Below are 24,614 nucleotides of genomic sequence, written 5' to 3'. Positions count from 1 at the left end.
GAGGCCAAATGCCACACGCTCAGGGCGAGCCATAACTAGGAGATCCGAAATTGACTTCTCTTTCTTTTGATTTGTTTTTTAAACAACAGCTCTCTGTAGTATAGGGATTGTAAATATTGTCTTCATAGTGACCACAATAATGTGAAGTAGGGGGATAATTGAGAAATATTAAAAAAGTTGAAATCTAAATATTGTTTGTTCAATTTTTTTTGGGGGGGGGGTCATTCCAAAAAATGACCGCTATAAGGGGGGGCCATGTGAAAATATTGGTAAGCTGAGGGGGGGTCATGCGATTTTTAAATGGTGCTTCCCAAATCCCACCAGCCCCCCTTCCCTCATAAAAAATGAACGGTCCCTTAAATAAATGCCCGCAGCAACACAGGCAAGACACAAAGCTCACTTGAGTAGGATCAAACCTTTTGAAATGGAAAGGCCGATGAGGTTGATGGGCCCCCATTGAAAGGCCCTCTGAAATACTTTCTAATAAAGCGATTCTGGATGCTTCCAAATGGAAAACTACATGAGAAAATCAGGGCGTACCGGGATGGACAAATCCAACGAATCCGAATAATTTTCTCTTCTCGGGAAGGGAAGCAAAAAGAGTCAACTGTGTAAGCTATTTTAATTACCTGTTTTCGCTTTTCCTTCTTTAAACTCATCAAGAATTAATGGAAACAAAAGACCGTATGAGTAAGAACAACCAAACACGATTAAATTACACACAACACCACAGAAGCACACCAGGTACGCGTACAAGCTGTCAGGCTGCCGGGATGACGTCGACATGGGGCAGCATTCCTTTTGTTGCTGTTGTTGTTGTTGTTTGTTCCCCTGTGTGATGGTTGTCTCCCATAATAGATCATTATTTTGTTCGCAATCCATTACCTGCAATATAGAAATGCAACACGTTTGTTAACGAATTTTCCCTTGTAGAAAATATATACTGTTCATTCATTAATTTTTCGTTTTGAAGTGCTTTTTGTACCCTGGTCCCGGAGGTTTTTCTTGATTTTTCTCCGCATGAGAGAGCTGCGAGAGAGCCGCGAAGCGGTGAAAACTCGTGTTCGCCGATTCGCGAAAAGAAGAAAAATCAAGAAAAACCTCTGGGACCAGGGTATGCTTTTTGCGACTCTTTTTCTAGATATGTAGTAGACTGTTCCCAGCCTCTCTATATCCACCCACGCGAAAGAAAAAGCGAGCGAAGCGAGCGCGAGGCACCAGGTCCACCAGGTCCACCCATTCATAAAAAAAACAGTAAAATATGAGCGGTAAATTGCTTGTTTGATTATTGCAAGTATCAGTTTGCAAACAACATCACGTACGTGTGTTCGTGTGTCAAGAATGTCGTCTCAGACGACTTCTTCAACTCCAAGAAAAGCTGCTAAAAAGGGGGAAAGTCACGTAATCCGAACGTCAATGACACATAATAGCGGCCTAAACAATCTTAAACAATATTCAACATTTTGCCAAGAAAAACTCTTCGTCTGCCCTATTTATAGAAGCCTATCAAAAATTAGGCATTGCATAGTATTTATATGCAATACTTTCAGGGTTCGGTAGAGGAAGTCAAAATGCAAGTAACGTAAAAATGTACAATATTACCAGACAGGTTCATTCTCCTATGTGTTCCTTCTTTGAACCGTTTTAGCGATTTTTTAAGGACTTCTAATTTACAATTGGATTATTCGCTCTCTACAACAGTATAGTGAGAAGTGCAGTCAAAAGAGAACGGCATTCGCGAAAGAACGCTAGTAGATTTATGCAAGCGATCTTCTGGAGCACAAATATCGTGATCTATCACGGGCCAATCGTTCCTCTGCCAAATTGGAGCTGAATGGTTGTTCTAAAGCTCGTGTCATTTTACTGCTTACAGTATCTTACCTTTCGGTGTAACTTGTTTTAAAATAGTGACACTTTTACAAGACCTACTGTGTTGAAAATTACAGTTTTAGGATACTTCATGTGAGCCAATTTGATGAATTTGCAGCGCGTGACAGAGGACTGATTATTTTGCCTGCAATTCCACTTCCTATATGGCTTTCTCCCAGGCCTTCGCGGTCAAAAGGGGTTTACGGCGGCCTAGGGAATAGGCAACTGACTACGGGAGGGATTTTAAAACATGTTAAAACTATTCTTGTTGTCAGTTTTCCATAAATAATGGTAGTAACTCGTACTCGGATACTCGTCACGGGTACTCGTCATTATTATTCAGACACGAGTGTTCTGCTGAAAATACACCAATTGTAAAATTCTTAAGAATTTACATGTGGGACGGTAGTGGCGTATTTTCCATATCCTCACTAGTAGTGTGATATCTTTATGACGTCCTTTCGAGCCATTACAGTGCACGGCTGCCAAACTTTGCCAAACGGTATTGGAAAGATGGCGAGCGAGGGAAGATAAATTTTCTGATGCCGACATAAAATTCTTCACTAGGGAGCATGAAATGCCAAAATGAAGAAGGAAACTTCATGTGGCTTAAGACTGTTCAAGGAGTTTCCTCAAAGTAAACCAGAGGAGATTTGTTCAATATATTCCAGCCGCCAAGCTGCAGTTCACATACGGTTTGCGTTTTCGATTCGCTTCTGTATTTTTTATCTGCTCTGTAAAAAGAACATTACTCGTTGGCTCAAAAATATGAATTTTATGTTCGTGTGGTAAGGAGAATATCTCAAGAGTGAGTGCAGATAAAATTGAAGTCTTCTCGCCACCGTGTAATATCCTGTATTTACATGTATTACACACCCAACCAATGCAGTGGCAATGCAATGCTTCGTCGTGGAATATCCCACTTCTCACTTGTTTTTCTTTTTTTTGGTTGTTGTTGTTTTTGGCATTAAGGCGAGTGTGTATACTGAGAAAATACAAGTGACTCGTGGGATATCGTATCGTATCTAACTCGAAAGCATTACATAACCAGTACTTCGCAGATTTCATTGAAACATCAGACACAACAAATAGTTATGAATAAGCACATACCGTACATGTATTAGAGCTTCTTACCGACGCCAGGATAACATTGTTTCGAAGGGCTTTATGACTATTTTACATTGTTACTAGCAAAACTAAATAAGAGGTTGACAATCGGGGTAAAATCACGCAAAATCCCTGAAAATATCTTAGCAAAAGCTTTTTGCAAAACAAAATGTCATACCAAGACTTGGGAGTAAAATGTGGTTGAAGTACATTACTGAGCAAGCACTCAACCATATCCTTAGGATTCCTTCCCACCTAAGCAAATTCTAAAAGCGAGTTTTATAGAAATAGGATTGAAAGAAAAACCACATACCAGTTTCTGGTCAATTTAAATAAAAACCAACAACACAACCCTTGTGCATACCCCCGACTTGTTCATTTGATCCCAAGCATCGATTTCGTAGTCCAAGCCTTTCGTGGTCCAAGTGCTGCCTTTGTAATAATATCTGCAAATGGTTAGACTTTCTAGTCTTCTCGGATAAGGACGATAAACCGTAGGCCCCGTCTCACAACTCTTCACAATTAATTCTGTGGGACGTAAAAGAACCCACACACTGATCGAAAAGAGTAGGGGACGTAGTTCCCGGCGTGGTGGTTTATCACTCATCTGATGGTTAAATGCTCGGAGATATTAGCTGCATAAGCTACTCTGAAATCCGAGGGTAAATATAAAGTAATGTAACGTATGTATGTAAGCCTACGAATTATACAAAAGTAAAAAAAAATTATATCTTCATCAACATTTAACGAAGGGTTGCATCAAAACAAGGCTTGGGGTGGTAATTGAGCAACAGTAGTAATATGCATAATACTATGCAAAAAAAAAAACTTAACAAAACAAAGGTACACTTTAGTATTTCTTCTTTGAATTTCTCCTTGAAGTTGCTCTCTTTCTTTTTATTGTCAGTTGTTACAGCTTCATAAAGACGAAGAAATGTTGCCAGTGTTTCCGCAATTTGAACAGGCGTACGTTTAGGTCTAAGAAACACCTCATTCTTTCAATCATTTTTAACGCTCCATTTTTGACCTCTTATCCATGAATTATGCAAGCTCCATTCAAGTTTCCGTCAAATGGGGATTAATGAAGTCCCGAGGGTCCTAGCGAGTTCCTTTACGGAACAGTGGCTTCTGATCGAGCGTAAAGACTGGTTTTCACTAGCGACGGAGTCGTATTCGGAGTCGTAATCAGAAGCGTAGAGCGTAGATACGATCTGGTGAAAATCGAAGTGCCGTAATCGGAAGCAGAATACCGATTCCGCTTATGACTTTTACGCTTACGGTCTAGTGAAAACTAGATTTTCGGAGTCGGAAGTAGAAGCGGAAGAATAAACCAATCACAATGTTCGATCCGTTGGTTGGTTCTTCCTCTTCTAACAATCTAGTTTTCACTGGATCATAAGCGACGGACGTAAACGGAATCGGAAGAGATCAGGTTCTGATTCCGATTCCGTCGAGCTTATGACTCCGCTTACGACTCCGATTTTCTATTTTCACCGCTACGTCAAAGCGCTCTTATGACCCCGACTCCGACTCCGACTCCGACTCCGACTCCGACGCCAGTGCAAACCAGCCTTAATTACCCTCGAAAGTGACGAAAACCCATGCCCTGTACATGCCACCTCGACTCCGTGGAAGCCCTGTTTTTCAGGGCTTGACAGTTAAACAAAACACAGGCAAACGTTTTTAACGTGTTTTCTCTGAGTGGGAAATGATGCTCCGAAAAAGCGGTATGGTAGAGTTATAACTCGCCGTTCTGCGAGGCTCGCGCCTTTCATTTCGTACATCTTTTATATTCTCTTGGGACGTTCGAAAATGGGTATCATAGGTAAAAGAAAGCCAAAATAAACTTCAGAGTGATTTCGTTAGATATTACCGAAGAAAGCACAATGGGAGATTTTTATTTCTGTTTCATCGATTTATATTTGTTACTTCTCAAATCATTAATAATCCATCAAGTTAAAACAAAGAAAATCACAACCGTGGAGAAGGTTTGACGATTTTACTTCTCCCTTTACTCCTCAGTTTTTGCTTCGATTGAGAAGATATATCAAACACTTGACACAGTGTTTCATCAGATATCCAAACACCTCGAATTTCGTCAAAATACACTCCGCTGCGCATCGTATTTTCAACTCTCTTCTCGGTGTTTGGATATCCTGATGAAACAATGTCTCTCGTGTTTGATACCTTACTTTAAACTTGGATGGAGACGTGATGGCCCAATGGTTTTTGCGGTGGACTCTGGATCGAGCGGTCTGAGTTGGAGCCCAGACCGAAGTCACTGTGCTGTGTTGTGTTCTTTGGAAAACCACTTCGCTCTCACAGTGCCTCCCTTCACCCAGGTGTATAAATGGATCAGCATTCCAACCAGGGGGTAATAGAAATTCTCCTTACCGCTTCATGCGAGACTGGGATAGACCGACGGTCTGGATCAGCTGGCCTGAGTAAGTGTTAACCTTTCTTCACACTTGGTGATAAAAGTTAAGTTTCTCATTCCGCAGTGACGCAACATTGACAAGATTTCCTTTACAAAAGTAATAAACCAGACTTTTTTGTATTGGCTCCCAAACATTTAATGAGCAGTTCCTTTCAATCTATTCTTCAAAAATCTAAGACACGATGTATCAACTAACATTATAATACAGGTTAAATTCCGTCAGAGGGTGCTCTTTCCTGTTTGTCTAATACTAAACTAAAACAACTAGATTTTAGACTACTTTATTGCAAACAATGCTTTACCTTAACGTAACTTACATAAGGAAAGACAAGTACAGAGAAAACTTATATAAGCTGCATGTACCAACCATAAAATCCATCCTATGATCTGTTGTGTTATGTGTCGGAAGACCAAAACCGAAGAAATGATTCTGGTCAGTTACAAAGGACACAGACAATCCCGGCAGTGAGTGAACCAATCAAAACTCGAAGCAACTAAAACGTAGACGGGGCGAAACGCGGGAAAACTTTAGCCAATTACTTACCGTGATAATGCAAAACCAAAGCAACTGCAAATTACATGCAAAACCCAAACTAAAACCTCTCCATTAAAACATGTATTTTTATGCCATGACTAGGGTGCTACAGAAAGTGTTTTGGTTTGTTTGACTCTAAATGTTTCTAACTAACCAGGGAGCCAAAGCTTATGAAAACTAAGAGTCCTTGAGGTAATAGCGCCGCTGTCCTCCATCACTCAATCCTCTGCCAAAGGCATATGCCAGAGGCTGCAGCTGGGAATTGAACTCATCATCCCTCAGATACAAGGTCATCTCACAACCCTTGTATGTCCCTCGAACCCTCGGAGGAGGGGGGTACAGGACATCGTAACAACTGCAAACAAAATAAAAACTGTTTTAGTTTAAACACAGGCAGTGGAATCGCAGTAGACGACTTAGTAAATCGTATCTGAAGTTCTAGAACTTATTTCGTTCTTTTTGATCGTCATGCAACAGCTACAATTCTTATAATCCTAATGCAACTTACTGTACTAACATTACTTACAACATTACGCGTTCACTGTGTTCTCTACACTGTGCATTACTTACGATACCTTAACCTCTAAATAGTACAGAGATGGTCAGGATGCAGGGGAATTCGAAAGATTGTTACTATCCCTATATCAGAGGAGTCTTTTCGTCACTTAATATTTATTTTAAATATTTGCTTCAATTAATGGATATTTTCAGATTGTACTTGAGATAATTTATTAATGAATTCGCGCATGTAAATGCCCTTACTATTGATTTTGTTTGAATATATGTAATGGCGCATAGATAGGGTAGTGTAGTTAAATTTATTGATTGTTTTTGTTTCTTTGGAGCTAGGAATAATACCGAACAAGAGTTCCTTAGTGGTAGAGAAGACCTGACAACAATTCGCTTCATGAAGCCATTGTATAACTTTTTTTGCAAAGGACCTCGTAAACGGGCATTCAATGAACGTGTTTTAAATAGAATCCTTATCTCCACAATACAGGTATTCGTCGTCAGTTTTGATGCCGAATATGAATAGTTCTTTCCTAGTTAGTACGATTCTGTGAATTAGTTTAGAACTCATATTGCAGTAGGAATTTGAATATTTCGAAAATTGCTCCAGTGACGTAGAAATAGCATATTTCAAGAAATTGTTGCTTGCTTGTATCTATAATTTTGCATACTTCCTGCAGTATGCTCCTTTCAAGCTACAGTCGATTGGAGCATTACATTGGCAGCACTGCCCGGACGATTGGCTGTAGCATCTGAAATTGAAACAAAAAAGACAAAAAACGATTAAACGCTGGCAATTAATAAAAAGCGTGGAATATATTTTTCTTTTTACCTATACAGTTCATACAGTCAGTGTCATCGGTTTGAATGAGGAAGCGAGGGTCTCAGATATCAGTTTAATTTTGGCAGATTTCTCAGCTATAAATTAAACGTTCTGCCTATTTCTCTGCCCATTTCCCAGATGTCAGCTATCAGTTCAAAAACACTGCAGGTTTTTAACTTTTAATATTTACAAATTCTCACCTATTAGTTCAAACCCCACCGAGACACCAGGACCTTCACATAAGTTGCTTTTTAAAGAAGCGGAAATTGTTTCAACCGCAGACTACAAAAAAATTCCATTACGATACTTGACAGGTTAAAATGAGTAAAGAAAGTTACCCAATTTGGATCAAATGAAATTGTCCAGCATTAAGCTTTTGCTAATAATATTAGGAACCTGGTATTCATGCAGGTATTTTGTCAAAATTGTACACTCTTTTAACGACCATTCATTGCAGTTAAATAATATATATACCTTGAACGTAACTTAGTTTCGACAATTTAGTTGGACTACTTAATCATTAACCTTGCTTGGAAAGGACACATGCTATATTTCTTCAATACCGAGATAACAGGTTACAACACCGACAGTAAAATGTCGAAAAATAGAACACTAGATTTTTCCGAGTAATCGGCTAAGAGGATGCAAATTGACTCACGGAAACTTGTGATAGCCACAAACTCGCTCCTCATTATCTTGCAAGGGCCATCCACAGCCGCCACAGGAGGGGTACTTTCGCTCATAACACCTGAAAAATGTAACTGAATTTTTTTAAAAGATCGATCAACGCTGACTGTGAATATGCCAGAACTTTTTCGACTGTTTAATGCTGTTTTTATAAGGAAATATTCTGTTTATTTGCAGTTCACAAACTTTAACAGCCATCATTTCAGTCTTTCTTCCTAATGATTGATTCGTGAGAGAATAGATACTCTGATCCCATTCTACATCAAAGCATCTTTTTATTCCTCAAAATTATAGGAAGTTTTCCTCATTTTTAAACGGCTAAGATCGGATTTGCAAAGTTTGATAACGAAGATCAAGGATTTATGCAATGTCACTTTAATTTTCTATGACTCTAACTGTGATTCTCACAGACCCAGGAGCAGTTAGCAGAGAGGTTTTGACAAATTTGGTTCTAATTTATTTGTGCCTGGAAGTTAATTCTTTCTAGACACTCCACGAAGATTCGAAGATGCCATGCGAATTAGGTTATACAGTAATCTTTGGCATGTTTGCCATCTCGTCTCTCTATGACCACTTTTCCCAGAAATTGTACCCTTTGCCTTTGTCTTCGTTATAAGAAATTTTGCTTCGCCGAGTGCCAAATAATGCCCAGGTTTTTGGGTTTGGGGAAGAAAATTGCATCAATGAAGTTAAATAGAGGTTAAGGAGGTCTGTTCCCTTTAAAACTTTGGGGAATATTTGAAAAAAGCTCGTGACTGACGACAGCCGTTACGCGGCAGACAAATTATCTTTTTTATACCATCAACTGCAACATACCGTAAGAACTGTTTAGATACAGTTACCGCTATTTATCTGTAAAATTTCTCTTAGATCGAGATGAGGTTTTATTTTTGTTATCATGACAGAGACTCTAAACGAAGTCTTGTGACACAAAGTGTGGAAACGACGGTCTTACATTTTCACAGAATTTGAAAGGATCTAGTGATCCTGACCTTCCCTCGACTCTCTTTTGATACGTTCGGACTAGTCGAAACGTTTTGGTTTAGAATTGAAAACATATCATTCGGTGCAAATCTTGCTCCTGGCAACAAAACCAACCAATTGCAAAATTTTTCACAAGAACCATTCCTATTTTAGTCTTCTAGAAGGACTTTCGTATTCCCAGTTTCGCAACATTTCCGAGAATTGCGTCAGCTACTAGTTTTGTTTACACAGAAAAAATTAGCAAGACTACAATCTTTTTCTGACCAGCGTAAATCATTTCAAATCAGAATTAACCGTCGTGTAACTTGCAAAGCAGATGCAAGCGATTTATATAATATCTGGCCACTGGAAACTTGTCTCTCTTAGGACTGATACGTTACGGTTCCTTCTCTCGGACCCTTGCAGGGACATGCCTACGATTGATACGATTGAGTGATCTGAAAACATTTCCAAATTTTCAACTCGATCAGCCATAGTTCTATACAGTCCTGTAGGATACTGCCGCAAAACTTGAATCTGTAGTTGTAGTGGTCTGGAGTAGTTGTTCTCTTTTTCCCTGTCGCTTTAGGGCAAGGATGATAGGTCTTAAACATTTTTTTGTCGCCTCGATAAACAATACAGAAACAGACTACCTCCTGCTAGTGCGTATTTTCAATAGAACAAAGTTCGACGTCAGGAAACCATAGCGGTTCCTACAATTCAAACTGTAAAAGGGACCATTTACTTGAAATAGAATTCAAGCCTACGGCAGATTGTTGGCCTAAGAGACCTAGACAACAAAAAAGACTCAGTTTCAAGAAGACAACATGGCCGCTATGTGCCACATTGAAATTGCAGGATCTTGGGTCTGCATGATCAGTGATCCATGAAGGGAATGTTTTATACAAAGCTTCATCGTTGAGCTGTAAGCAAAACGGGCAGTTTTCTAACTTCAACTTAGTTAAATTCGTGTATTGGTTAGTTTGGAGGTTTCTTTTGTCCTAAAAATTATACCTGCGGAGGAAATGACATCGGCAAGACAAGTCTAGCGGTTTCAAGGAAGGAAGAACTGTCAGTGTACAAACCTGTCGCAGTATTTTCCGCTCGCCACTTTTTCTTTACATACACTGCAATAATTGCCCATGTCGGATTCCGCTTTAAAGTTAAACACGCTACTTTCAACGGAGCTGTATTTCTCAGGTGTGTCTTCGACTCCGTTTTATGTTAGAGGGTAGTTCAATGATATAACTCTTAAATTTAGAAACAGTGTCATGTTCAAAATATCTTACGCATGCGCCTGACGCAAGAAGAACATTTGCATCGAGGCTAAAAACACACCTGACTCGTAACAAACCTTAAATGCACTAAAATGTTGTCACTCGGCATTGAGGTGATCCAAACAGTGATACAGAAATAAGTGGTGTTGTTTCAAATTCATTTGCCCTGGGTTTTGAGTTTACAGTGAAGTTTAAGTTTGATTCTTTCCAAACACTCTGCGAAGAACAGTTTTGCGGTTTAGAATTATACTGTAATACTCACTCTTATTCTCGGAATTATCTCTTCACCCGACCCCCCATCAAAATTCTATCTGGTCTCGCTCTGCCCAATTTTCCTAACCGACCCACCTGGCTCCTCGTGTTTTTGGACCTGTAGCTAGAAAAATGTATCTGTAATCAGTTGCTGATGTTCTATTCAGCAAAAAGTATCATATTTTGTGCTATTTTTGGGTTATTTTTTTGCAAAAAAAAAAAAAAACCTCTTCGTCGGCGCGTCGGGTATGTTATGGACGGGTCAATGGGTGAGTGAGTGAGTGAGTGAGTGACTGAGTGAGTGAAGTGAGTGAGAGATGTATGTATGTCACATCAATCAGATTGGATCTACTATAAACAGCCAATCAAATTTCTTGTTTTCAAGGTAAATGGTATGTGAGATGATTTGATCCCGATACCGTTCAGAACGGCCATATGTATTCTTCTATAAAAGAAGAGGAAGTATTCTTAAATTGGGCTTAGTTTGACATCTTCTGTGGGTTGGGCTGAGGATTGGTGGGCGGGTTTGATAATCATTTGCAACTGGATCATGATAATCAGTCAAAGAAACATAGTGTTTGGCATATAACTGCGCCGGAGCATGCGATGAACGCTGAGCTTTTCCCATTAGATAAGGTTTTGAATTAAATGAGTCTTAGCCGCTCTAGTACTAGGTTTAAGATGTGAATGAAAAAAAAGTTGATGTGGTTTCTATGATGGGAACAATTGTATTTTAGGGGGGCGGTATGCACTACTGGGAATGTGAAGAGGTTGCGACAAGGTTCAAATCGTTTGCGTGTTGTATTGAAACCTAAATATTGCTGCAGAGTTCGTAATGAGTGTTCCGGGCGTGTCGTTAATTTCAGCATTCATTGATGAGTGTCAATGTGAAAAGCGAAGAGACTAAGATTAATTTGGTTAACAGAGCAAAAAAAGATTATTCTGTGACGATTTTACAATTATAATGGTTATTGTTTACTACTGGAATGAGAAGATACGTTTTAAATGAAACTGAGTCGTTCCTCTTCAATGTTATCAGGGTTTTCGGTTTTCGCCAGCACGAATTGTAGTAGAAGAAAAAAGAAAATTGTTTTTGTTCAAGATAGCTATCGTGAGGTACACTGTATATGAAGTCTTGAGCGTTTTATTGTATTAAACACAAGGACTTTGGTAATTGAAAAATAAAGACTGATGTGTATTTTGCCGGTTTGTGATTTTTAGTCCGGTTTGGAGGGGAGTGTGACAGTTACATACATACATAGGGTTGTTTTATAGTGCGTTTTTCAGTGTAATGGTGGCTAGTTATATATGAACGAGATGAGTTTTCAGTTTTGAAGCAGTTCACGAGTTAGTGGTATGCAAACGACACGACATATTTTTATTTTTAGTTACAAAGGGTAGCTTGATACTTTTGTTTTTCACAAGGAGTAAATTCAATTAGAGCTGGCGAATCGTCACGACTTGTTCCCATGAAATGTTTGAACAAACAAAACGAGATGTTACTATTTTTAGTTACAAATGGTAACTTAACACTTTTGTTTTTTACATGGGAGTAAAATCAATTAGAGCTGACAATTTATCGCCTCTTGTTTCCAGGATATTAAACAAAAAAGAAGCTAACATCTTTGGACAGTTTTTGTATTTCTGCAGCAGCAGTATAATATTTTTAATTCATGGGCATTTTATGACATTCGTTTCAGTCCGAGATCTTTTCTTTAAATGTGAAAAAGTATGAAAACTGTTCAAATGTTCTTTGAAGACTACGTGGCGCCAAATCAGATTTAATCAGACTTAAAGTGCCAGAGAGGTTATTTCTCTTTCTTGCTATTTTTGGCGAAGTAGTGTTGTTGCGTTCTGTAAGAGGTAAACTTATGACTCGTATAAAATGAGGAAAATTTTCTCTTAACTTAAGTATTTCTATGCACAAATTCCTCTTTGGGGCTGGAAGGGCTATGTGGTCAGTGAGTGAGGGAGTCAAGCCTGTGCGCGTCACACCGATCGCAGTGTGGGTTGTATCAAATAACGAATCAAATTGCCTCTTAGAAAATGGGATGTTATCTATATTAATCTGGAGATTTTACCTTTTACATTGTTATATCGAGGGAGAATTACATATGAAAAGTAGTTTGTGTGACGCTCAGCTGCTTACAACGCACACGTTGTCGGCAAAATGCCCAACACTAAATTGTGATTCGAGCTTTCGTTTTGGACGGGCTAATTTTGCTGACCAAAGTGAAAATTGTAGAAAGTACTTATCTGTGTTATCATGAAGTTACTTCTGTGGTTATTACAAACTGTTGCAGAAATGGCAAGAGATCTCGTCATGGCCTACGTATACGTTATCTCGAGTTTGGTTGGGAATATTTCGTATGGTAGGTGTGGTTTCATACAAGATGTTTGCTATGGTAGTCGCATGAAAGAAAGAGGATGGCAGAGAAACGATTGTAGATCAGAAAGACGTGGATATTGGTAAAGCTACAGATGCTGTTGTTCAAACTGAGTATGTGTGCAAAGAGGTATCAACAAAGATTCGAAGCGTTAGTTTATTGAAATTTAGGGAAAGAGCAGTCTTTCCTAAATGTGAAACAAGTGAAGGATTGTGCGTAAACGCTAAGCTCATATCTTCGATCGATTACAATAATTATTTAGAGGGAACAAGATGCTTTGCAAATGAGTTAAAAGGTCTAAGATCGAAATATTGTATTTTCGTGTGTAACGGTGATGCAAAGGGATGAATGACTGAAAGACGTAAGCTTAGACGTAGAGAACCTTCAAGAATCTGTTCCAAACTTAAGATTGCTATACAGAAAAATAGAAAGATAAGATGCTTATTTGACAGAGTACTGGGGCTGTTCCAAGGTCGTCTATACTTTACAAGTTCAGACAAAGTAGTATTAGAAAAGAGCATGTCTGCTTTATTAAGCATTTCGTTGGGATATCAGCTAAAAAGGAGAAAAAGAAGGAAAAGAGTTGTTTTTAAGAATCGTTGTGAAATATTTAGGGACAACAATCATCAAAGGTTGTACAAAAACATTAAACTCTATATAATGCCATTGAATGGAATCCGGGACCGGTATACGCGAATGAGTTATCCTTATCATAACTGTTAAGTGTCCACCGAGTACTGCTACCTCCAGGGCTTTTAAGTCACAAAAAAAATAACTCTTGCACGCCTTGCGTGCCTATGTTACATATTTAGCCGCATGTGAAAGAAATTTAAGTTTATTTTACCAGTAACACTATGCCATTAAAGAACAACACCGTGACGCTATCACTGTAAGAAAGGAGGTGCGCAATGCAAAACGGTCAAATATTCTACAGAGTCCTTTGATTAGGTTATAATCTAAGGTTTCAATGAAATCCCCTAGTCAAACGAAGCTTCCTTGGAGCTTTTTCTGGATGGTAATCCACCGCAATTTTGAGATACATTAGTTTGCCAACATGGTAAACGTTCCTTCGTGCGTAAAACTTTGAGGTAGCGAAGGATCCTGGAAGCCTTATTGCCTAAGGTAAGCATATTAAACTGTGGGAGGCTCTCTTTGCTCTAAATAATACCCTCCACGACCTTTACTATCTGTTTATGTCGTTCAGTTGAATCTCGGCAACAATCATTTATCGGGAATGAAAGATATTCACACTCGTTATCCATTGATAACTTGATAAGAGCTTTAGTGGACTACAGGTTTCTACAAACAAGGTGGGCATCCTGAATAGGTGCGTTTGAGGGCCTTCAGTGTTCTTTTGCCTCTTCCACGAGGTACAGAATCTATTTCAAGTTTCCCCAAGGAATAAACAGGAATCCCATCTCTTTTCATTCGTCTGTTTGAAGGAGAATAAACTAGCTGGGGTTATTTTATGGCCATTCTTTTATAGACCACAGACGAGTACTCGATTTGTTGCATTATTTGAGTCGTCCTGTATAGCGGTAACTGGGCTTTGCGCAAATTTGCAGCCAAGGAGAGCAGAATCTAACGTTGCTGCTTATTTATTGCAGATGTTATCAGCGTGAGTTTCCCTTTTGCGACCGCTGTACATGAAGGCCAAGAGACGATAAGCAGTTGCCTCAAATATCCGTAAGTGATTCATGAAGCATTTTAAATAGTCGAGAACAACTTTTTCTGCGTGGCCATCCACAACGGAACAATGTTGTCCACGAACTTTACATCCGCCACGTTGGAGGACGGACTACTCCTTCTCAGTGCAGACCGGCACCGAAAAAGGTTTACAGTGTAATATCAATTAGTTATTGAAATAGGGGCATTCATTAACAAAACACTCATTCAAAGGGGAATACTTGTAAGGAGGCTGCTCGATCGAATCATTTAAAGGTATGTTAGTCCTCCAACATGTCCAATAACACTTGTATGACGTCATTCAGACACTATCAAATATGATTTTTTACTATTTTTTAATATGTAAATATATACTACGGGAAATTTGGGTCGCCGAGGCAAGGAATGTGTTGGAATAACGACAAGAACAACATGACGTCTTCTTCTCGTTCTTCTCGTTAAAGTGCTTATGGCCCATACAAAAGCAGTAGGTAGTACAACTATGATGAAATTCGCATCTTTCCTATCTAGCCCAGTTTAAAATATAAACAAGCTCTCTGTACGAGAAGTGAAATGCTGTTTACTGTTTCTAATTCCTCTTTTTATTCCAGAGATATTCAAGTTTTAAAATATTCAAATTAGCCAAATGATGACGCCTTAAATTTTGATCAAATGAGACGAAAACACATCTTAGCCAATTTGTATCAGAACTGTTTGTCTCTTTGCAGTAAGATCATTAGATGTACCCGACGATATGAGCTTAACAGTTTTGTTACCATGGCAACATACTGGATTCCAGATCTCTCCGATATCAAAAGGGTCTTCTGGCCAACTTTGGGGTTCCATTTTCATATTTGCCAATTGTTCCTCATTTGCCCTATCCAGCAAATACATAAATATGTTAGGTCGAGTTCTGGGCTTTTTTTAACGTTTTTCGAGCTAAAAGTCACTAAAATGTTGGAACCCGATTGAAGGGAACTGGAAAAGAGTGAGTTTCCTTGAGAAAATAACTTTTTTACAGCCGATGGTGTATTTCCTTCAGAAGTATTAGCCTACCAAGTTTCAATGGTCTTTGCTGCAAATTGACCGAGATAGCTTGATGTGATAATGAGCTGAGTGTATGGCGTCATCACTCCTCTCGTTTGCATATTTTAAAAATTTTTAAAACTCAAATAACTCCAGAATTAAAGTAGATTTTTAGAAACGGTAAACGCCGTTTTTATCCTTGGTGGAATTTTATGCGATACATCTAAACATTCAAGTGCAAAAATGTTATCATAGTAGCATCAAGCCTCTATTTAGCCCTTTTCTGACCTCTTATCCAGCAGGCCCGCCGAATAAACCACTATGCATTGGATAACGTAGTTTTTTTGTCAATAGTTATTCACAATATAATGATTTTTTCCAGTAAGTAACATTATCCATCCTTTGAACTTCAAAGCACTTTTGGTCATTCGCAAGTACGAATTGGAGTCCTTGGAATCCTGACTATTCTTAGATTTTGTAATTTCTTTTTAGGTAGGTGTCCTCTTTTAGTAGAGGGTTATCCCTCGGCTAAACATCTCGACACATTAATAAAGTTATCGTCGTCATCATCATCATCATCATCATCATTATTATGAACGGACATTATAAGCGAATGCACCGCTTGTCTTGAAAGGGATAATGTGCATTCACATTACCTTTTCTCCTTCTATACAGTGGGTTTAAGTTCGCTCAATATTAATATTTTGAGCCGAGGGTAACTTGATATTCCATCGGGATACAAAACAATGTAAATTACTTTTAAGTTTTCCCCTTCCAACCTCCAGGTTAACTTGGCGATAATAGGGAACTTAAGCAAACCACGACTACGACGGCAACGAAAACGTCACCAAACAAGAGGTTTAATGAGCAAAACAATAGCTGTGCACGTGCGTCATAAATCTTTGTACATTTCGTAGCCGTAGTCTGAAATTACCAATTTCTGTGTAGTCTGAGGAACACGACGGCTAATTTTTCGTATTTGCAATCGCAATTGGACATTTAGCCTGAGCACGTTTTTTAAGGCATTGGCGTACTGAACAGATTTAGACAATCGCGAATGTCGCTGGTAAAATATAACTTCTTTTTTGACTAGGCGTCATCTTCGCCATCGGCGTCGTCGTTGCTTAAGTTTCCTAATAATATTGACAAGAGCTCTAATAGGATTGCTACAAATTTAAAAATCCGTGTCCTCTTAAATTGAATGTCAAGTACCAGGGAGCCGAATTTAACTATTACTCTAGAGATGACAGCCTCTTTGAACAGCTTGCACCGCTTGCAAATAGTTATGAATAAGCACGTACCGTACATTTATTAAGGCTTCTCAGCGACGCAAGGATAACATTGTTTCGAAGGGCTTTATGACTATTTTACATTGTTATTAGCAAAACTAAATAAGAGGTTGACAATCGGGGTAAAATCACGCAAAATCCCTGAAAATATCTTAGCAAAAGCTTTTTGCAAAACAAAATGTCATACCAAGACTTGGGAGTAAAATGTGGTTGAAGTACATTACTGAGCAAGCACTCAACCATATCCTTAGGATTCCTTCCCACCTAAGCAAATTCTAAAAGCGAGTTTTATAGAAATAGGATTGAAAGAAAAACCACATACCAGTTTCTAGTCAATTTAAGTAAGAACCAACAACACAACCCTTGTGCATTGTTACCTCCGACTTGTTCATTTGATCCCAAGCATCGATTTCGTAGTCCAAGCCTTTCGTGGTCCAAGTGCTGCCTTTGTAATAATATCTGCAAATGGTTAGACTTTCTAGTCTTCTCGGATAAGGACGATAAACCGTAGGCCCCGTCTCACAACTCTTCACAATTAATTCTGTGGGACGTAAAAGAACCCACACACTGTTCGAAAAGAGTAGGGGAAGTAGTTGTCGGCGTGGTGGTTTATCACTCATCTGATGGTTAAATGCTCGGAGATATTAGCTGCATAAGCTACTCTGAAATCCGAGGGTAAATATAAAGCAATATAATGTATATATGCAAGCCTACGAGTTATACAAAAATAAAAAAAAATTATATCTTTATCAACATTTAACGAAGGGTTGCATCAAAACAAGGTTTGGGGTGGCAATTGAGCAACAGTAGTAATATGCATAATACTATGCAAAAAAAAAAAAAACTTAACAAAACAAAGGTACACTTCAGTATTTCTTCTTTGAATTTCTCCTTGAAGTTGTCTTTCTTTTTATTGTCAGTTGTTACAGCTTCATAAAGACGAAGAAATGTTGCCAGCGTTTCCGCAATTTGAACAGGCGTATGTTTAGGCCTAAGAAACACATCATTCTTTCAATCATTTTTAACGCTCAATTTTTGACCTCTTATCCATGAATTATGCAGGCTCCATTCAATTTTCCGTCAAGTGGGGATTAATGAAGTCCCGAGGGTCCTCGCGAGTCCCTTTACGGAACAGTGGCTTCTGATCGAGCCTAAAGACTGGTTTTCACTAGCGACGGAGTCGTATTCGGAGTCGTAATCAGAAGCGTAGAGCGTAGATACGATCTGGTGAAAATCAAGGCGCCGTAATCGGAAGCAGAATACCGATTCCGCTTATGACTTTTACGCTTACGGTCTAGTGAAAACTAGATTTTCGGAGTCGGAAGTAGAAGCTTACGACTCCGATTTTCTATTTTCACCGCTACGTCAAAGCGCTCTTATGACCCCGACTCCGACTCCGACTCCGACGCCAGTGAAAACCAGCCTTAATTACCCTCGAAAGTGACGGAAACCCATGCCCTGTACATGCCACCTCGACTCCGTGGAAGCCCTGTTTTTCAGGGCTTGACAGTTAAACAAAACCCAGGCAAACGTTTTTAACGTGTTTTCCCTGGGTGGGAAATGATGCTCCGAAAAAGCGGTATGGTAGAATTATAACTCGCCGTTCTGCGAGGCTCGCGCCTTTCATTTCGTACATCTTTTATTTTCGCTTGGGACGTTCGAAAATGGGTTTCATAGGTAAAAGAAAGCCAAAATAAACTTCAGAATGATTTCGTTAGATATTAACGATTAAAGCACAATGGGAGATTTTTATTTCTGTTTTGGCGCGCTTGACGTGAAGGGCCTTTCATCGATTTATGTTTGTTACTTCTCAAATCATTAATGATTCATCAAATTAAAACAAAGAAAATCACAACCGTGGAGAAGGTTTGACGATTTTACCTCTCCCTTTACTCCTCAGTTTTTTTTTCGATTGAGAAGATATATCAAACACTCGACACAGTGTTTCATCGGCTATCCAAACACCTCGAATTTCGTCAAAAAATATTCCGCTGCGCATCGTATTTTCAACTCTCTTCTCGGTGTTTGGATATCCTGATGAAACAATGTCTCTGCTGTTTGATATCTTACTTCAAACTTGGATGGAGACGCCATGGCCCAATGGTTTTTGCGCAGGACTCCGGTTTGAGTGGTCTGGGTTGGAGCCCAGACCGAAGTCACTGTGCTGTGTTGTGTTCTTTGGAAAACCACTTCGCTCTCACAGTGCCTCCCTTCACCTAGGTGTATAAATGGACCAGCATTCCAACCAGGGGGTAATAGAAATTCTTCAAGCCGCTTCATGTGAGACTGGGATAAACCGACGGTCTGGATCAGCTGGCCTGAGTAAGACTTAGCCTTTCTTAACACTTGGTGATAAAAGTTAAGTTTCTCATTCCGCAGTGACGCAACATTGACAAGATTTCCTTTACAAAAGTAATAAACCAGACTTTCTTGTATTGGCTCCCAAACATTTAATGAGCAGTTCCTTTCAATCTATTCTTCAAAAATCTAAGACACGATGTATCAACTAACATTATAATACAGGTTAAATTCCGTCAGAGGGTGCTTTTTCCTGTTTGTCTAATACTAAACTAAAACAACTAGATTTTAGACTACTGTATTGCAACCAATGCTTTAGCTTAACATAACTTACATAAGGAAAAACAAGTCCAGAGAAAACTTATATAAGCTGCATGTACCAACCATAAAATCCATCCTATGATCTGTTGTGTTATGTGTCGAAAGACCAAAACCGAGGAAATGATTCTGGTCAGTTACAAAGGACACAGACAATCCCGGCAGTGAGTAAACCAATCAAAACTCGAAGCAACTAAAACGTAGACAGCGCGAAACGCGGGAAAACTTTAGCCAATGGCTTACCGTGATAGTGCAAAACCAAAGCAACTGCAAATTACATGCAAAACCCAAACTAAAACCTCTCCATTAAAACATGTATTTTTATGCCATGACTAGGGTGCTACAGAAAGTATTTTGGTTTGTTTGACTCTAAATGTTTCTAACTAACCAGGGAGCCAAAGCTTATGAAAACTAAGAGTCCTTGAGGTAATAGCGCTGCTGTCCTCCATCACTCAATCCTCTGCCAAAGGCATATGCCAGAGGCTGCAGCTGGGAATTGAACTCATCATCCCTCAGATACAAGGTCATCTCACAACCCTTGTATGTCCCTCGAACCCTCGGAGGAGGGGGGTACAGGACATCGTAACAACTGCAAACAAAATAAAAACTGTTTTAGTTCAAACACAGGCAGTGGAATCGCAGTAGACGACGTAGTAAATCGTATCTGAAGTTCTAGAACTTATTTCGTTCTTTTTGATCGTCATGCAACAGCTACAATTCTTACAATACTAATGCAACTTACTGTACTAACATTACTTACAACATTACCCGTTTACTGTCACTCTACACTGTGCATTACTTACGATACCTTAACATCTAAATAGTACAGAGATGGTCAGGATGCAGGGGAATTCGAAAGGTTGTTACTATCCCTATATCAGAGGAGTCTTTTCGTCACTTAATATTTATTTTAAATATTTGCTTCAATTAATGGATATTTTCAGATTGTACTTAAGAGATAATTTATTAATGAATTCGCGCATGTAAATGCCCTTACTATTGATTTTGTTTGAATATATGTAATGGCGCAGAGATACATCATAGGGTAGTGTAGTTAAATTTATTCTATGGAGAAGAGTGTTTTACTGGGAACTAAACCACTCGTAGGTTCCATACGCCACTTCATCCGGGACCCGAATGGCGTATTTTCCGTATGTCACCTTTGTGAGTGTCGTATCGTTCAATGAAGTCACGATTCCCGCCTTTTGCTTTTGTTGAATTGGTTTCTCCATATAATAAAAAGAACATTACACGTTGGCTCGAAGATATGAATTTTATGTTCTTGCCACTCGAACATAAAATTCATATCTTCTCGCCACCGTGTAATATCCTCTATTTATTGACTGGTTTTGTTTCTTTGGAGCTAGGAATAATACCGAACAAGAGTTCCTTAGTGGTAGAGAAGAACTGACAACAGTTCGCTTCATTAAGCCATTGTATAACATTTTTTGCAAAGGACCTCGTAAACGGGCATTCAATGAACGTGATTTCAATAGAGTCCTTATCTCCACAATACAAGTATTCGTCGTCAGTTTTGATGCCGAATATGAATAGTTCTTTCCTAGTTAGTACGATTCTGTGAATTAGTTTAGAACTCATATTGCAGTAGGAATTTGAATATTTCGAAAATTGCTCCAGTGACGTAGAAATAGCATATTTCAAGAAATTGTTGCTTGCTTGTATCTATAATTTTGCATACTTCCTGCAGTATGCTCCTTTCAAGCTACAGTCGATTGGAGCATTACATTGGCAGCACTGCCCGGACGATTGGCTGTAGCATCTGAAATTGAAACAAAAAAGACAAAAAACGATTAAACGCTGGCAATTAATAAAAAGCGTGGAATATATTTTTCTTTTACCTATACAGTTCATACAGTCAGTGTCATCGGTTCGAATGAGGGAGCGAGGGTCTCGATATCAGTTTAATTTTGGCAGATTTCTCAGCTATAAATTAAGCGTTCTGCTCATTTCTCTGCCCATTTCTCAGATGTCAGCTATCAGTTCAAAAACACTGCAGGTTTTTAACTTTTAATATTTACAAATTCTCACCTATTCGTTCAAACCCCACCGAGACACCAAGACCCTCACATAAGTTGCTTCAAACAAGGGCTTTTTAAAGAAGCGGAAATTGTTTCAACCGCAGACTACAAAAAAATTCCATTACGATACTTGACAGGTTAAAATGAGTAAAGAAAGTTACCCAATTTGGATCAAATGAAATTGTCCAGCATTAAGCTTTTGCTAATAATATTAGGAACCTGGTATTCATGCAGGTATTTTGTCCAAATTGTACACTCTTTTAGCGACCATTCATTGCAGTCAAATAATATATATACCTTGAACGTAACTTAGTTTCGACAATTTAGTTGGACTGCTTAATCATTAACCTTGCTTGGAAAGGACACATGCTATATTTCTTCAATACCGAGATAACAGGTTACAACACCGACAGTAAAATGTCGAAAAATAGAACACTAGATTTTTCCGAGTAATCTAAGAGGATGCAAATTGACTTACGGAAACTTGTGATAGCCACAAACTCTCTCCTCATTATCTTGCAAGGGCCGTCCACAGCCGCCACAGGAAGGGTACTTTCGCTTATAACACCTGAAAAATGTAACTGAATTTTTTTAAAAGATCGATCAACGCTGAATGTGAATATGCCAGAACTTTTTCGACTGTTTAATGCTGTTTTTATAAGGAAATATTCTGTTTATTTGCAGTTCACAAACTTTAACAGCCATCATTTCAGTCTTTCTTCCTAATGATTGATTCGTGAGAGAATAGATACTCTGATCCCTTTCTACATCAAAGCATCTTTTTATTCCTCAAAATAATAGGAAATTTTCCTCATTTTTAAACGGCTAAGATCGGATTCGCAAAGTTTGATAACGAAGATCAAGGATTTATGCAATGTCACTTTAATTTTCTATGACTCTAACTGTGATTCTCACAGACCCAGGGGTAGTTAGCAGAGAAGTTTTGACAAATTTGGTTCTAATTTATGTGTGCCTAGAAGTTAATTCTTTCTAGACACTCCACGAAGATTCGAAGATGCCATGCGACTTAGGTTATACAGTAATCTTTGGCATGTTTGCCATCTCGTCTCTCTATGACCACTTTTCCCAGAAATTGTACCCTTTGCCTTTGTCTTCGTTATAAGAAATTTTGCTTCGCCGAGTGCCAAATAATGCCCAGGTTTTTGAGTTTGGGGCAGAAAATTGCATCGATGAAGTTAAATAGAGGTTAAGGAGGTCTGTTTCCTTTAAAACTTTGGGGAATATTTGAGAAAAGCTCGTGACTGACGACAGCCGTTACGCGGCAGACAAATTATCTTTTTTATACCATCAAATGCAACATACCGTAAGAACTGTTTAGATACAGTTACCGCTATTTATCTGTAAAATTTCTCTTAGATCGAGATGAGGTTTTATTTTTGTTATCATGACAGAGACTCTAAACGAAGTCTTGTGACACAAAGTGTGGAAACGACGGTCTTACATTTTCACAGAATTTGAAAGGATCTAGTGATCCTGACCTTCCCTCGACTCTCTTTTGATACGTTCGGACTAGTCGAAACGTTTTGGTTTAGAATTGAAAACATATCATTCGGTGCAAATCTTGCTCCTGGCAACAAAACCAACCAATTGCAAAATTTTTCACAAGAACCATTCCTATTTTAGTCTTCTAGAAGGACTTTCGTATTCCCAGTTTCGCAACATTTCCGAGAATTGCGTCAGCTACTAGTTTTGTTTACACAGAAAAAATTAGCAAGACTACAATCTTTTTCTGACCAGCGTAAATCATTTCAAATCAGAATTAACCGTCGTGTAACTTGCAAAGCAGATGCAAGCGATTTATATAATATCTGGCCACTGGAAACTTGTCTCTGTTAGGACTCATACGTTACGGTTCCTTCTCTCGAACCCTTGCAGGGATATGTCTACGATTGATACGATTGAGTGATCTGAAAACACTTCCAAATTTTCAACTCGATCAGCCATAGTTCTATACAGCCCTGTAGGATACTGCCGCAAAACTTGAATCTGTAGTTGTAGTGATCTGGAGTAGTTGTTCTCTTTTTCTCTGTCGCTTTAGGGCAAGGATGATAAGTCTAAAACATTTTTTTGTCGCCTCGATAAACAATACAGAAACAGACTACCTCCTGCTAGTGCGTATTTTCAATGGAACAAAGTTCGACGTCAGGAAAACATAGCAGTTCCTAGACCTCAAACTGTAAAAGGGACCATTTACTTGAAATAGAATTCAAGCCTACGGCAGATTGTTGGCCTAAGAGACCTAGACAACAAAAAAGACTCAGTTTCAAGAAGACAACATGGCCGCTATGTGCCACATTGAAATTGCAGGATCTTGGGTCTGCATGATCAGTGATCCATGAAGGGAGTGTTTTATAGAAAGCTTCTTCGTTGAGCTGTCAGCAAAACGGGCAGTTTTCTACCTTCAACTTAGTTAAATCCGTGTATTGGTTAGTTTGGAGGTTTCTTTTGTCCTGAAAATTATACCTGCGGAGGAAATGACATCGGCAAGACAAGTCTAGCGGTTTCAAGGAAGGAAGAACTGTCAATGTACAAACCTGTCGCAGTATTTTCCGCTCGCCACTTTTTCTTCACATACACTGCAATAATTGCCCATGTCGGATTCCGCTTTAAAGTTAAACACGCTACTTTCAACGGAGCTGTATTTCTCAGGTGTGTCTTCGACTCCGTTTTATGTTAGAGGGTAGTTCAATGATATAACTCTTAAATTTAGAAACAGTGTCATGTTCAAAATATCTTACGCATGCGCCTGACGCAAGAAGAACATTTGCATCGAGGCTAAAAACACACCTGACTCGTAACAAACCTTAAATGCACTAAAATGTTGTCACTCGGCATTGAGGTGATCCAAACAGTGATACAGAAATAAGTGGTGTTGTTTCAAATTCATTTGCCCTGGGTTTTGAGTTTACAGTGAAGTTTAAGTTTGATTCTTTCCAAACACTCTGCGAAGAACAGTTATGCGGTTTAGAATTATACTGTAATACTCACTCTTATTCTCGGAATTATCTCTTCACCCGACCCCCCATCAAAATTCTATCTGGTCTCGCTCTGCCCAATTTTCCTAACCGACCCACCTGGCTCCTCGTGTTTTTGGACCTGTAGCTAGAAAAA

The 24,614-nt window shown here is 38.9% G+C and overlaps 2 protein-coding genes across 2 annotated transcripts; both read right to left on the bottom strand.

The window, feature by feature from the left end:
* Positions 1–4,980: 4,980 nt before the first annotated feature.
* On the bottom strand, positions 4,981–10,075 carry LOC145483079 (uncharacterized). The gene is made up of 4 exons (XM_081461693.1): positions 10,017–10,075; positions 7,940–8,029; positions 7,130–7,210; positions 4,981–6,303 (listed from the first exon to the last, which is right to left on the bottom strand). Exons 1-4 carry the CDS (start codon positions 10,073–10,075, stop codon positions 6,126–6,128), a joined length of 408 nt encoding a protein of 135 aa, XP_081317819.1. The 3' UTR covers positions 4,981–6,125.
* A 9,015-nt stretch (positions 10,076–19,090) lies between these two features.
* On the bottom strand, positions 19,091–24,144 carry LOC145481541 (uncharacterized). Its single transcript, XM_081460033.1, has 4 exons — positions 24,038–24,144; positions 21,961–22,050; positions 21,143–21,223; positions 19,091–20,032 (listed from the first exon to the last, which is right to left on the bottom strand). The coding sequence occupies exons 1-4, from the start codon at positions 24,094–24,096 to the stop codon at positions 19,855–19,857; spliced, it is 408 nt and encodes a 135-aa protein (XP_081316159.1). The 5' UTR covers positions 24,097–24,144; the 3' UTR covers positions 19,091–19,854.
* Between the last annotated feature and the right edge of the window lie 470 nt (positions 24,145–24,614).

Source organism: Orbicella franksi, chromosome 3, assembly GCF_964199315.1.
Source record: "Orbicella franksi chromosome 3, jaOrbFran1.1, whole genome shotgun sequence".
In the NCBI taxonomy this organism is placed as follows: domain Eukaryota; kingdom Metazoa; phylum Cnidaria; class Anthozoa; order Scleractinia; family Merulinidae; genus Orbicella; species Orbicella franksi.
Note: the sequence above shows the minus strand (reverse complement) of the source record. Positions and strands in the feature narration are given on the sequence as shown.

What these genes read in the sequence shown, in the direction of transcription:
- LOC145481541 (XM_081460033.1), bottom strand. Translation starts at nt 24,096, where the DNA reads ATGGGCAATTATTGCAGTGTATGTGAAGAAAAAGTGGCGAGCGGAAAA. An exon ending in TGTGGCTATCACAAGTTTCC is followed by an intron (nt 21,224 to 21,960) that starts GTAAGTCAATTT and finishes TTTCAATTTCAG; the next exon opens with ATGCTACAGCCAATCGTCCG. An exon ending in AAAGGAGCATACTGCAGGAA is followed by an intron (nt 20,033 to 21,142) that starts GTATGCAAAATT and finishes TTTTGTTTGCAG; the next exon opens with TTGTTACGATGTCCTGTACC.
- LOC145483079 (XM_081461693.1), bottom strand. Translation starts at nt 10,075, where the DNA reads ATGGGCAATTATTGCAGTGTATGTAAAGAAAAAGTGGCGAGCGGAAAA. An exon ending in AGCGGAAAATACTGCGACAG is followed by an intron (nt 8,030 to 10,016) that starts GTTTGTACACTG and finishes TACATTTTTCAG; the next exon opens with GTGTTATGAGCGAAAGTACC. An exon ending in AAAGGAGCATACTGCAGGAA is followed by an intron (nt 6,304 to 7,129) that starts GTATGCAAAATT and finishes TTTTGTTTGCAG; the next exon opens with TTGTTACGATGTCCTGTACC.